The sequence below is a fragment of the Haliaeetus leucocephalus genome, unplaced genomic scaffold (genome assembly GCF_000737465.1).
Source record: "Haliaeetus leucocephalus isolate CR32 unplaced genomic scaffold, Haliaeetus_leucocephalus-4.0 Scaffold722, whole genome shotgun sequence".
In the NCBI taxonomy this organism is placed as follows: Eukaryota; Metazoa; Chordata; class Aves; order Accipitriformes; family Accipitridae; genus Haliaeetus; species Haliaeetus leucocephalus.
Genome location: NW_010973158.1, coordinates 5,460,693 through 5,475,658, shown reverse-complemented (window position 1 = coordinate 5,475,658; position 14,966 = coordinate 5,460,693). Strand labels below are relative to the sequence as shown.

The following is a 14,966-nucleotide window of genomic DNA, read 5'->3' as shown; positions in this document are numbered from 1 at the left end:
AATGTGAGGATTTAGTCCAATGTCTAACTTCAGAAGAATCAAAAGCAATTAATGTCTTGGCAAGTGAGTGTAGAGACTGATTCAAGGTACCTTATAGCTGGCAGTTTATGGAAAAGGTTTATTAGCCTGAAGGTGCATCACGTATACTAGGAAAAATGAGGTAATGCTTTACAGAGTTCAGCAAAAGTATTGTAGAAATTTTTTACTAGTGCATAGTCTCATGACAAAATTGATAGTACAGTGGACTCTTTCTGAACAGCATGACTTGTGTGCCCCCAGAGCCTGGGACTTTGACTTGTAGCACAAGCTCACTCACCTCATTGTCCTGATGATTAATTTCACTAAGATTTGACTGCTGCAGAAGCACGTTCAGAAGCCTGCGGAAGCAATGACATAATCAGTGTGCTGTACTCCTGACTAAACCTGAAAAATTGACATTTTTTGAGAAACAAAACATGCAATTTCAAGAAAAATCAGTATTAGTGATGGGCACAGGTCAGAATCTTAGGTCTAAACTTTGTCATACTAGAAAAACACATAGGACTTTATCACTTACTGTAACAACAGAAGTTTAGTGCTGGGAATTAAAAGTAAATCCACTAGGAAGAATTCTTGTGCTGATTGCTAGGCTAGAATCAGAGCGTGTAATACTATATGTGTGTGCAGTTTTTGGTAGCTTAGTGATTCGTTGTCATCCTATTTTATAAAGTTTTAAACAAACAGAAATGCAAACAACCAGTTTCTAAAAGGATTTTTCACTCTCCTTAACTCTTGGATTAATGTGATGTTGTGTACTTATTTGCATGTGTGTGTATGCATGCATACTACATATTTATACACACACAAACCGACAGTATTTTACAAGGCCTTACAGTGGGTCTGCGGGGATAGGGCCATTGCTATCTTATAAAATATAGTCATGCATTGGTTCACATTTTATAGAATATCACACTACAAACACTCCCCTCTGGTGGAGGGAACAGTTACAGTAAAATAGTTACATGAAATATTATTCAAGTGCAATAATATTTTTAACACTGCATGGATTTTTCTTTTCTTTTCCTTCTGGTATCCTATGAAGATGTTCTGAAATCACTATAGGTTTGGCAAAGATGGTTGCATTTTTTAGTAGGATGCTAAGTTTTTGGATCATGTACATGGATGGATCATGGAAATGAAAAGGACCACCCTGTCACAGGCTGTAACAAAGCCAAATAGTACAGATCCTAACATAGATGTACAGTTCTTATGATTGTAGCAAAAGGAAAGATATATACTTAGTGTATCTCTAGATAAGGTCATGATGCAAATTTGCAGCTCACCTGAAGGTGTGAATTTGCTAGAAACCTTCAAAACATGGACATTTTAAAGACATGCTGTTTTGCAAGGAAATTAAAAGATGATGAAGTGTCAAGGAGGGAACTCTGATAAATGTACAAATAATGCAGAAATAAATGTATACAACCATGCACTGATTCCCATGCATAGGAGACTGAATGAAAATCTGCTGCTTTTCATCAGGACAATCTTCAACAACTTTCAGTAAGTTTTCTGGATTGAACTAACTATGCTCAGGTGTGTGGATCACATCAAGTTGAGAATGTTGCATGACAATCCCTGCCTCCCCCCCCCCCCCCCAAACAACTAGATAATGTAAATTATTAAAAAAAAAAAACATTTACAGTTGCTTACGGATGATTCAGGCAATTCTGCAGGTGAAAAGCCCATCTGTTGGTAACGCCATCTTCAGATGCCAGAAGTCCAAATTTAATTTTTTTCTAACTAGAATATCCCTAAAGGGTGAAGACTGGGCAGATCCCAGTGCTTTGCTGAGACTTCAAATTAATTTGTAAATGGATACAAATACTTGTAGAAAAGGGTGTTACACCTCCTTTTCTGAATCACACAACCAATAGCATAATGGAGTCATACTATAGGAACTCTGAAAAGGATGACATTTTAGGATTACTGTGATTAGTTTAGTAAAAATTTGTAAAAGGCAAGACATTTTGTGGTCATTTGGCATAAGGACTCAGAATCTCAGAAATTCAGTATCTGAAAATAGGTCTGGGTAAAAATGGACTAGTGAGCAGAAAGAAAATGAGATAACCATAATATGCTTGTAAAACCCATTTATCACATAGCTTTGTAGCCTGACACATGGATCTGTAGTTTAACCCCAGATATAATGTAGTTTAACCCCATATATAATCAATGAAACCAAGGCATGTGAAGGAAATACCATTCTTTGAGTGTAAAACCTCTATTAACAACAAACTTTGACTCACTTACTTACATCCTTAGACAATTATGGCAACATAAGTGCTATCACTCAAATATGTAGATATTCAGCCATGCAGCTGAGATTTCTCTGATACCTACTCTTAAAGGCATAGATCAGAAAGTCCATGGATTCTCTTTCCACCTTTCCTCTTAGGCTCTGCGGAATGTGCTGAAGCACATAAATCAGTTATCAAACCAATACATAAATTGGCTGATCACTATCTCTGTCTTTCCGTGTGGTCCATGTGCTGCCTCCAGCACATGGGGTTGTAGCAGCAGGCTGCCAGCTTTCAAACTTGGCTGAAAAGGCATTTCATGGCTGACCACTGCATAAACCCTTTTGGCAACAGCATGGGATTCAAGAGTGACAATGACGGTGATGGAAAAGCCTCCTCCTCAGTGCTCCAGGCATGTCTTCTGGGCACAAGGCAAACGCAGTGAGAAGACAGAGGAAAAGGAATTGAGCAAGTGGTAAACTCCTGTGCAGAGCAAAGGTCTGCCCGTATCCATGGAGAATGTGAAAAATGTTCAGGGAACCCTGTGTGCTGCTGGTAAAGTAGATTACTGTTCCCTTTCAAGTAGCAGCATGTGCAGTGTTGTACAAACATTGTCTTCTTTCTGTGGAGGCTTTGTTTAATGATAGTGACCCGTATTCCTGCAGAAACCTCAAACTATTCTCTCCAAGTGATGCATGAAAAGCAATGATAACGTGGAAAATGAATAAAGCTGTTTGTTAAAAAAGGCTGGAGAGCAAGATCAGCAGAAACACACAGAGGTCTGGGCTGGTCTGATATGGTGACGGCAGCAACACCATAGACTCAGTGATCAAGTTACACGAGCATTTTGCATGTCCTGAATGTTTTACCCGTCTCTAATGTCTTCCTATCCCCCCTCCACCATGATTTACTTAGGAGAGTTTTCTGAGTGAATTTATTCCGATGTACAAATCAAAATTTCTTAAACCTTCCTATTATCACAGGCTGGAATGAGACAAATAGGATCTTTTTAAGACTTCTTGTGAAGACGCTTTGTAGTTGTTACTCCACCTTCAGTAAAAGTAGTTAAAAATGAGCCAGTCCACCAAACCTCAGCTTCCCCTTTACAGTAGGGGCTCTCAGAGCGAGGTTGTCGTGTGGAAAACTTTTCTCACATTTGCCCTGCTACTTGGAGAAGTCCAGAGAAGGAGCTTCTTGTAATGTGGGGAGGTGGCAGAAAGGTAATTTGTCAGGGGAAACCCAGAGTTCCAACCTCTATTACACAGTTTTTTCCCTCCTGCTGTTGTGATCTTAAATTAGGCTCCTTACCTTACTTGGCCGTGTATCTCTGTTACACAAGTGTACAATGCTTTTCCTCCTCTCTACCCCCTTTATGATAACCACTAAACAAAGCAGCACGTCATAAGTGCAACCGTCACAGCTAACCTTCCTGACTCGGACTCCCCTTTGGGCTGGGTAGCCTGTGTTAGTGACTACCTGTTCAAATTCAACCAGCAAATGCTGTTGGAGCCTGGGACATACCTCACGTCAGGCTCTGCGGTAGCAGCATGTAGTGGCAACCTCCCATTTTTGTCAGGTATGTTTTGCTTAGCACCATTTCTGAGCAGGCTGACACAGCCTTCCAGCCACCCCTAAAAAAGAAATTAGAGCATGTCAAAGAGGGAAACAAAATGCATCGGGCCAGATCTTTGCTTTGTGGTTCTGGCATCTGTGTGTGACTGTAGCTGTTTCTGCCAGCAGAGGAACTGATCTTTGTTTCCCCAGTGGAGGTCTCTCAGCACTGAGAGCGGTTCCCCTTTGGAGTCTGAGTCTCAGACTAGCTTGGTCATTCATTTCTGTGGTAAGGTGTTCTCTTTACACAGCATTTTGTTTTTTCTGCAGCTGTGGCAAGTACCTACTGAGTAAACAGTGATAAAAAACCTGCTAATTCCTGTATCACTAGCAAATGCTACACATATTCCTGCATGTGGATTTAATTATGCTAGGTTAAAGCAACAACATCAGCGCTTAATCTCATTTCCTTTATGAGATTTTAGCAGGGATGGCAAATCAATAGTAAAAAGCCTTAGAGTGTGGTCTTACAAACATTGCTGCAGAAGTTCGAATTAGTGGCAATGTTAGACTGAAAACAGCACCAAAACACATGGGATGAATCAGTTCTTGGACTAAAACTTTCTATTGATCACCTCAACAAAAAAGCAAATAAACAATTTTGTTGTGACTGCATAAATCTTTCAGCGCACACTTAAGTCCCAGGGAAATCAACCATGTGTTTAAGTGTTTTGTTCAAACTTCCATGGGCAATTGATAAAGATCATTCCCTCCTGTGTGAGCTATGTCAGATCGGCATTACCAGCATTTATAGGGAAAAGGTGTGGAATGATGGAATCAGAACATCCATGTTGCAGGTCTCAGTGGAAGTATAAGAGCACCGAACCTTGCATGCGATTGTGACTGTAGAGCTCTGCTGAATTCAGTTCTCTGGACAGACATTACAGCCAAATGCTCTCCAGACCTCTGATTATATCCATCACGGAAACAGAAATGGAAACTTCGAAGCCTGGGTGGTTTAAATCTTTTCCAGTCATTTCTTTTTTTCCAAAGAATAGTTTTTCCCCTCTGGGAAAAGAGGAAGGAAAAAAGGAGCATGACACTAATTGTGGGATTTTTTGAAAATATCTGGCAGATGAAATGTTTATTCTCAAGTAAGTTGGACATGCTCCTTGCGCTGAATGAGATTGCCTGTTTTGCTATTTTCTACACTTATTTTATGGCTGAATATTGCATAGCTGAGCAGAAGCATTGTTTTTTTCCTGAATTTGCAGGAAGAAACTAGATGCAAGGGATGTGATTTGATTAGGCTGCCACAGTATCTGTTTAAATGAACTGGCGGTCCTCCAGCCATAACTCATACTATGCAGCATGGGTGAACATTCCTTCCTCCTTTCTGTGCAGCTAATAAAGGAAGCCCATGGTCAACCCCTCTGCCCAACTAACTTGGTCCCCATCCTCTCTCTGAATCCTGAATTCCCTCCAGTGAGGAGTAGAAGACCAACGAGAAGAGGACCATCCCTGTGTGCTTCAGACAGAGAGCACCACATCTCCCTTCCCAAACTTCTGAGTGGGATGTCTGCCCCTACTATCACTTGCACGTGGGTTGAGTGGAGGATTGGGTTGCTTATGAACTGAGTACCTGCACTGGCACCTGCAGCACCTTGAACTTAAGTTCTTAACCTGGCCATCCAAGGTCCAGCATAGTAAAAAAAAGCAATGCCCTGGCTCATGTGGTGTGCAGGAACACATGCCTACTGACCACCAGAATTTGAGATAGGAATGCCCTCTCTGGAGCATAAATATCTGATGCTGACAGTGGGAGAGGAGAAGTTAATCTGTGTATTAAGAACAAGAGGGGACTTTCCAGTGCACAGAAAAAAGTGGCTTTCTTGAAAACACACAGAGGACCCTGGACCTAGTGAGATCCTCATACCATGCACTGATTTTACAACCTGAAAGAGAAAGGACACTCTGACAAGAGTCCTAATCCTTTTATAATAATCATTGCTTCCAGCTTTGCATTATAGTAAAGTTTACAATTTCACTATTGTCTAGAACTAAATGTTTTGTACTTTTTTTCTTTCTGTAGTATAAGGAGAAATCTTATTCGGTCTGTACATTTACTCCCTTCACTCCATCTATCTTTCCATCCTTCTCCCCCAAGTCTTAGTACCAGATAAGTTGCCAGAGATAAACTGGTACGTCCACAAGCATCTTGAATATTAATATTGGCTCCCATCTTCAACAGAAGCTTCACTGTATCAACCTGGCGTCCTGACACAGCATGCATCAAAGGTGTGCAACCTGGGGAAGAAAGTCAAACGTTCTTTTACAATTTTTATTTTGTCAAAGCCGTAAGATAGAGATATTTTCTTATTTGCTAATGTTAGCACTGGCAGATTAACAAATCCTTTCTCTGACTACTGTCTAACAGTTGTACTTAGCTTTTTGTAGGCAGGAAGTAACTGCTATGCCAGTTACTGACCACCAATTTTAAAAAGAGCATGACTTCATCAGCAAAAGCCTTGCCTCATTAACTCTGCTTCTGGAGGGAAAAGTGTTTTTCTGTTGACAAGCTCCCGATATGAACTGCTGGCTTTGTACACCATTTTGGAGGCTGATATTCTTCAGAGTGACTAGTATCCAGATGGTGCTTGGCTACTTTCTCAAACGCCACCTTCGTTCTGTCTCTGTGTATTCAAAAGATTTTTGAAATCAAGCCCCGTCCTGTGCAAAGGTGTATGTGTGTGAGTTGATGCTGTATGTAGACAATAACTTATTTTAAAGGCTGGATTTGCTCTAGAATATTTTCTTTTCTGTTGTCACAAGAACTTTTTTTTAATATTCTGCAAACAATTTCTGTGCTGGAAAAAACCTGAAATCGACACTCAAACGTAATACTCAAAATTCATCGTGAAATATTATGATATCTTTTAATTGCTTCCTCTTCCATCCATTCTGTTAACTGCTGAATAACAGCAAGAGACTTTCCTGCAGAATCTGACAAAGCAATTTAAAATGACTAAGCTGGGAATAAACATGAATATTAGAAACTGTAAGACTACTAGAACTTCAGACATAACTGAAGAATCATGATTCTTACTGGATTCAATGAGACTGCTGAGCAAATGCGTGCTACTCAACCTGAGGTTATGCAGACTCTGCCATATGTGCAGGATATGAGCCATATGTTTTGTCTTGCAAGACTGATCTTTAGCTACATTTGTATGTACAACCTAGTAAACAAGTTTATTCTGGAGCTGAAATACTTCCGTTTGCTGATCAGTCTATCTCCACCCACTGCCCTTCATACCTAGTCCCTCTCCCATTAAAGGTCTGGACTGAGAGCATTTTAGCTTGATTAAGCATTTTCTCTACTGACTAACAGATGTTCTAAACGTAACAGTTAGGATGTCTGGTTTAAAGTGCAGGAAAAATTGGTAACTTAGTGAAAACTGGTAAAGATTAGAATAGACAGTGTTCATATGGGTCCTTTAAAAGAAATTGCAATAAAATACTTTTGAATGAACAAAGTCTTCCTTGAGAGAAGCTTCCAGAGATCTGTGGCTTTAATTCACGTGGGAAATAGATGCATACAAAACCTAGCCAATGGACAGCACTTTGTAATAACATTAAATAGTAACCTGAACACAAAAAGAAAAAGGACCACAGTCTCACAAGATAAAACAGATTATTTAGATCATTACACGTTGTACAACCAACCCTTTAGCAAACAATTACAAAATCCTTCAAACTGTTTCTGTACACATACTTTTTAAGTGGAAAAGACTGGAACCCTCTACTTGAGAGATGTGCAGAATGTATTGCATTTGGCTTTGATAAAAAATGTTCTTTTCCCTTCCCTGAAATGACAATTTCTCAGCATCTCCCTAAAGAAGATAAATAGATTCATGATAAAGTACTGTCTGATTATAGCAAAACAACTTAATTGTATCCATATAAAAAACAATTACAGGGGGAAAGAAGTTTCCAAACTGAGCATTTCCAGTGGATGTTCCAAAGAATAACTCAAATTTCCCATATTCTGCTACTAAACATAATTTGCTGAACACAAAAATCAGGATAAAAAAATGGAAAATTTAATTGCAAGCTGAAGCAACTAATCCCCTGAGAGCAAGCTCAGCCTTCATTTACCCTCGCTGTCGCAGCACTCCAGGATGGAAGGATCTTCTCGAATCACTGCTGTTAGTGTGTTCACATCGCCATTAGCGGCTGCTTGGTAAACCACAGTCAAGTCAATCTCTTCTGCTGCATCACCTGCAGGGGAGGAGTATGTCTGTGAGTAAGCAGAGAGCAAGTACAAATGATTAACAGTGAAAATAATGACACTTATTTCACTGAGTTTTTATGACTATATAACTCGAGGTGAAACAAAGTGTATCTAAACAGCACTGTGGCTTTTGTTAGTCATCTGAAACTTGTTTTTCATCATAACTTCTTCCAGAAACTGTCAGAAACTGTCAGACAGACACTGAGAGGACGGAAGAAAACTTATGGAAAGTTTCCACCTTTTATAAGAAATCATACTAACATTAATGTAACATGACTTGAGAAAGTGAAGTAATAACTGAACTAGCTCATAATATTGCTGGCTACACTTTTGTGAGATAGGATGAAATCAGGACACAGGTGTTTTCAGTTCAGGTGTTATCCTTGCACCGGTCAGAAGACTGATGCTTTTCACCTCCTGTCCCTGTGGTGTCCAGGGGAATTCTCTTCTCAGGAGACTGAATTTCTGGCAGCAATGTTTTGTGTTAATAATTCCTGCAAAAAGGAAAGGTGGACTATTGCTTGGAACCCAGGAGAGGTTTATTTTTTGTTTGGCCATTACAGTATGAGTTGTTATTTAAAGCAGATGACTTTCAGGACCTGTTCCTGAACACTCCTCAGATTTTTCTTTCTAGAGAAATTAATGCGATGATTTTCTCTTTGCTTCTTTGCTTGTAACTTCCTTCCAGACTGGTCATGCTACGCTCCACATGCCTACACCTCCTTTGGCTTCAAGTGGACTATTAACTCCAGGCGTCAAAAGAGTTGATTTTTTGGTGCAAGGTCAAATATGATGTAATGGTAAAATGCCCTAGATGTGTATTGTTGGTCAGCCACAGTCTTATGTCTAATTTTAAAAAGAGTTTCTGATCTCTATTAATTCAAAAAGAAGTACAGCTGCAGTGAGCTGTGCTGTTGTTTACTGTGGATGAGGGTCAGAGCTACAGAGCATAACATTTTTCCTGCCACTGCACTACCTTGTTAGCAGGAGAAAGTAAAACTGCCTCCTAAATCACACTAGAGAATTGATCGAAAGAAAGACAGATTAAGTGACTGCTGACTTATCCGTACTGTTGTGTCTTCTGGAGATAGCGTCTATGTAAGCTGTGCAGAAAAAAGGGGGATGGTTTAAAGAGAATTTAAAAAGTTAGTAAAGTCTTTTTCATAACCAAATAATACATTAACACATTGATATAAATTATATTTTAAACATTGTCATATATATTTTTGAGTGATAAAGATCTTTTAAATTTAAGATCTTTTAAAGCATTAGCCACACTATTCATGTTGTGATCAGATGTTCTTGCAGCTGAACTCGTATGAGCTCCACACTGGGGTTTACAGCCCAGCATAATTCCCCACATGTGATCTCTCCTCCCCGGGATGTGATCATCACTCTCAACTTCAAAACTTGGCTGCCATGGAAACGCAATCAGCTCTTACCATGGGAAAGGTTAGTCTGTCAAAGCTGGAGCTCTAGTTGTGGGCTTGGGAAAACTAGAAAGCTGATGTTAAATCTGCCTTCACCAGTGCAGATTCCATCACTACTCAACTGAAGAGAATTTAATTTCTTTTCTTCCTTCTAGCTGGCCTTTTAAATTACACATTTGATAAAATTTTAAAATTAAAAATGTTGATTTGCTTTTTATTCTATTGGGCAGTCTATTGCTGAGGGAACTGTTCATTTGGCTCAGAAGCTTTGACCTGTCTGCCTGGGAGATCAGGAGAGACTAAGAGTCATTGCCTCTGGAGAGTCATCAGCAGTGACTACTATATGAAAAAAGAAGTGACTTTACCACAGGGTCCATTAATCAGATTTCCTTATCATGCCAGATATGCAGACTGCTCTCATAATCGGTATGCTCAGCGAAGACATGTTAATAACAAGCTCAAGTCTGAGCTAGTCCCTTACTCAAAGAGGGGTGTAGCATGGGCTGGGCGGAAGGCAAGGAGACAAGGCAGAGGTTCATCGCTTGTGTTGCTCCTCTTGGCCAGTCTCTGGAGGTACACAGAAGGTGCCAGCCACAAGCACCGACATAGCTCCTCTCACAGCTGCATGTAGTGGTTATTATATGGAAATGGTACAGAGAAGTTACTGCTGACATTGGGAAAGAAACTATTAGATGTTCTGAGACAGACAGTGGATCAAGGGGGCCATCACCTCCTTCATGCATGACACATGTCAATTTTGTACATTTTGCTGTTTGGCCTTGAAAGTACTGTTAAATTTTCCTGCTGTGAGTCAGGAGCAGAGTAATCCAGCCACAAAAGGAAAGTCTCCATCTCCGGAGGAGAGCAGCTGCTTACCCAGAGGGCAGGGTGGCAGGAAGATGGATGGAAGATGGGAAGACCCACCTGCATGTGGGTCCCTGACTCCCGCTGCCCTTTCTCATCTAACTAAAACCAAAACACCTTCTCCCCTGTGCCTTTGCTTGTGGTGGCCTGAAGCTGCTTTCCCCAGAGCAATTATCCTCCTGAATGAGGAGAGGAAGCAAAACTCTGAACGAATGGATGAATGAACAAAGAAGTCTTCCCCACACCTGCTTTTGCAGAACATGGGCTCCTCTCCTCTTAAGGGATAATGGCGTGAAGCCACATCTAAGAGTCACACTTCCCCACCCATGAGTCCTAGCTGTCAGAGCAGGGAGAGGCAGGTGGACCGGGCTGTCACCCTGCTGGTGAGGGAGACTGAGCCAGGAGGAATTGATGAGCGCCCATATTGTGCATCCGACATAAAGTAGACTGGCGCTAATTCCATTTGTGTAGGGTGATGTGATTTCAAGTGGGGTGTCTTTAACATGACCTGTGTGGCTTTGGGTGGGGGACAAGGCGGAAGACAGACATGTAGTCTTCTGAGGCTTCACATGACAGGGAGCAGGGAATGCCAGGAGGGCTTGGATGTCATTTTTGCTGGATGCGGTTGGCTCCAGGGGACACAACATCTCCCACTTCATCTTCCTCCAGCTTACCCTACCTATCAAGCAATGAGGTGGCATGGGCGCAAAGCTTGTAGGCCATTTCTTTTTGCAGACACCTTCCTGGGCAGAAGAGGCATGGTTTGGAGAGTGGGCGTTTTGCAGTGAGGTACTGAGCACTGGTGTCCTGCTCTGTGAGCTCACCCTGCTGGGAGGCTCGGCTGCGGCGGGGGCACCTGCACCATGTGGGATAAAGGGATTGTGAACAGCCAAATGCCTGACCCTCCATCTTCGAATGCGTTAGCGTCACTTCATTTATTATCTTGCAGTTCTGTAAATGCCTGTGAGTACTGGTGCCATTTTACATTTTATTTTGGAAAATTGCTGTGCTGCTGGTGAAAGGAAGGTGCTAGTCACCTTCAGGAAGGCAGAAGGTCCAACTAAGAGCCTGCATATGGAGCAAGGGTAGGGAGGAACTGCAGGCTGGCATAACAGCGGCATAGAAGGGTCTGGAAAAATCTTAGTGAGCAAAGACCAAATGACATACAGGGTTGTGACATCTTCTTTTGTAGCTAAAATTCTCAGAAAGAATCAAAGTTAAAAGCCAATCTATCTGAAATAAGCTGCAGTGTTTTAAAAAGTGCATCATTTCTTTAAGACAAAGTCATTGTCTTTTGGTCAGAAATGGGGGTATATAAAGAAACATGCAGAATGATCACAGGATTCAGAGCAATGAAATTACACTGCTTGTGACATTAATTCTCCTCTGACTCTCCTATGGAGAATGCATGTCTTGTTCAATTTGCGATGTTGGCTGATGTGTTGTTTTACAAAGTGCATGCTAGATGCACGTAAGTGCATGCTTTCTCCTGCATTGGATTTTTAAGGTCTAGATAAATTTGCTGCAGCTTATTGTATGTGGTCTTGAAAATGACTGATTTAGACCATGCTAAAACACTAAGTTTTGAAAACTGAAGGCTGGATAACAGGATAATTTATGTTCATTGTGAAGAAGAAATATTTATGTATATAATTTACTTCCCTCTTTCCTATAAACCCTCTTGTCTCCACCAGTAGCCAAATGCCTTAAGAGATTTCCCACAGCTTGTCAGCAGGACACAACACTAGGCAGTTTATTTGATTTCAGCATGTCAGTGTCAAGGGTCAGGGGGAGGTGGATGAGTGCAGTTTTTGGAAATTGTAACTTGCTCTTTAATATTATGGATTTATTGATTGCTTAATGAAGTAATAATCCCTGTGTGTGCCTGGCTGTGAATGTACCAGTCCAGGCCTTTGTCTAGCTTCTCTGTTTAAACGGTAAACATTTGAAGCCAGGTACAACACACATTCAAATGGCACCAAGCAGTATTAGGAGGGGAGGGGTTTCTGATGTTGGTTGGCTTCTTTAAGTCCCACATTGCTTCTGCTGTTGCAGTATATTGGTAAGATGTTAATGAGAAATATCGTAGGATGTGTTGCAAAGAGACGGTATGATTTTCAAGCCTGGAATGCTGTTTTATTGATCTGTAGCTGGGATATTTTTCTAATGCGTGGGGTGGAGAAAGGGTTTGTAGGTAGGGTTGGATTATTTTATTGGACCAACAGATATTGATCTGGTGTGTTTGAAAGCTACTCTGTATTCTTCTATTGTTATAAATTGCTCCAATGAAAGATATTCCCCTTCTTACTAAAAAAATTATGCCTGCTTAAATCAGTAATGTGCCAAGACATTAACATGCTATTTAGATAAAATCCACCATAAATCTTAAATTTTGAGTAGAGCTTTCTTTGCCTAACAACCAAGGGGTTCAGCGTCCCATTACTGTGTGTTGCCTGCTTCTGCTCCCCATCCGCCTCCCACTCAGCTGTCAGGGAAGGCAAACAGTAAGTCACAAACCACCTAATGAGCCAGCATCCCTGCAGTGGTGGTGGAGGAGAGGTGATAAATTTATCTGGAGGGGACCCTCTTGCCGGGGGGATGCTGTGAGTGGAGTGTGACATGGGGCTGGAGATGATGCTGGACAGGAATAAGGATGGGTCAGTGTGGAGAGTGGCCTGGCAGGAGGACAGGCTGCACATTAGGAGCAAGGGGAGGTACAGGCAGATGTTGCCTCCCAACTCCCTCACTTCTACCCAGATAAGGTGGTTTGGGTCAGTGGTCTCCTGCATTGCTGTCTGCCCCCTCCTCCATCTGGAAACTTGACTTCTCCTTCCCCAGCCCTGGTCATATTCCAGCCTCATTCCTGGCACCACTTCCATCGGCTCCCTGGCAGCCATCCCCACGGCACTGAGCACGCAGGTTTCCCCTCTCCCCCCCCAGTCTGAGCACTGCTGGGTCAGCATGTGGCACAGGGCGTACTTGTAGCGCCTGCAGAAGGAGAGCTTGAGAACGGCTGTTTGGAGCTGCAGAAGCTCAGTCAGCCCCCCATCTCTGTCCTGTTGGGGAAAATGTTCCTTACGTCATTCGTACATGACCTAGGAGCACCTGTCTCTATTCCTGCAGTACAGATCCCCCTTCTCCCCTCCTCCTTTATCCTTGCTGGTAGTATTTTCTGTCTCTTGTCACTCAGTTTTGCCTGATGGCCTCCCACTCTTCCCCACCTGCTCAGGGTGGGGTGCCGGCTGCCCTGGTGTAGACCAGTAGTCTCAAGACTTGCTTCAGGCTTTGACCGCTACTGTGGCTGAAAGGCAGCCGTAAATCCACTGCTTTACATGGAATGTATTTACTGTGGGATCACTGAAGAAGCATAGGCAAGCACAAAAATACAACCTGTGGGACCCAGCTGCTCAAAAGGCACCGCAGTGTCTGTCTGCCTTCTGCCCTTCGTCTTTTTTCTACAGTCAGCACCTTCGTTGTGGGGCCAGCACGGCCGTGTTAGCTTGGATACTTTGCAAGCATGCACTGGACACTGTGGCCGCTGCACATGAATTATTTGGCAAGCTGACTTAAAGAGAAATTTGTTGCAACATGGATAATCAAGCAATGACAGCTTCCTGCTTTGGGAACGTAAAAGGAATGCTGCTACACACCTTATAGTGGATTAAACCATAAGACATATAACTGGTATTGGCAAATAAAGACAGGAAATTCAACCATTTAACTTAAAAACAGACAACAAAGACACATTTGTATTTCCACAGCAACCTTACCATGTAGAAAATCTTCATGTTGGGGCTTTTAAAGATACCTTAAATTCACGATTACAACAATACTTTACCTATACAGTTAAGATTTGCCGAAGAAAAGTCGATTGCTTGTCAGCATCTAGTCCTTTTAATGTATACAAACTAGTAGACTTATGAGAATCAGCTTTTCCTAAATTTTTACTCCATTTTAAACTGCTTTGTTTGCTAATATTGCAATTGTGTCTGTATATATATATTATCTCCATTAGAGGACCAATATATAATATAAACAATAAATATATACATACATCTCTCAAGGCTAAGCGTAAGAGCAATCTTATGTAAGATGCTGTTGCTATTCTGCTGAAAAATTTTATTTCTAAAATTCACTGTAGCAATAGGCTGAAATATCCGCGTCTAAAATTGATGGAAGAAATTCATTCACGTGTAACCAAAATGAGTGTCTAGGAGACCCGATCTTTTCCACAAATCCTTGCTGTTTATTCTGTCAAGTAATCCTAGTAGATTTCCACGGGAGGCATGGGAGGACCAGAGGGTTTTGACATTAGTAGCAGGCGACTTACCTTTGTGCTGATCGAACACCGACGAGGAGCTGAAATCCATTGCGGTCTGTCTCATTATTTACAACCAGACAAACGCCACCTCCGGGGTTTTCAGGGAAGAATCCCATTTATCACAGTAAACAACGCCACGGCAGCTGTCTCCGTCCGGTCTTCTTGTCAGAGGACGAAACTCGCTTTGCGGCTGCGGGTTTTTTTGAAGGCGATGTGGATTAGCCCGC

At 41.7% G+C, this 14,966-nt stretch overlaps 1 protein-coding gene across 3 annotated transcripts in view; it reads right to left on the bottom strand.

Annotated features, from left to right (window-relative positions):
• Positions 1–14,930, bottom strand: part of ANKRD55 (ankyrin repeat domain 55) — a 46,952-nt gene extending 32,022 nt beyond the window's left edge. The window contains exons 1-5 of one of the 3 annotated variants that reach the window (XM_010580568.1): positions 14,749–14,930; positions 7,989–8,130; positions 6,007–6,137; positions 3,801–3,910; positions 317–377 (exon numbers count right to left, since the gene is read on the bottom strand). In XM_010580568.1, the coding sequence (XP_010578870.1) occupies positions 317–377; positions 3,801–3,910; positions 6,007–6,123 (288 nt within the window). In that variant the 5' untranslated portion in view covers positions 6,124–6,137; positions 7,989–8,130; positions 14,749–14,930. Of the gene's footprint in view, positions 1–316; positions 378–3,800; positions 3,911–4,632; positions 4,856–6,006; positions 6,138–7,988; positions 8,131–14,748 lie in introns of those variants that run through there. The other 2 variants (XM_010580567.1, XM_010580569.1) reach the window with 2 other exon arrangements.
• Positions 14,931–14,966: the final 36 nt, after the last annotated feature.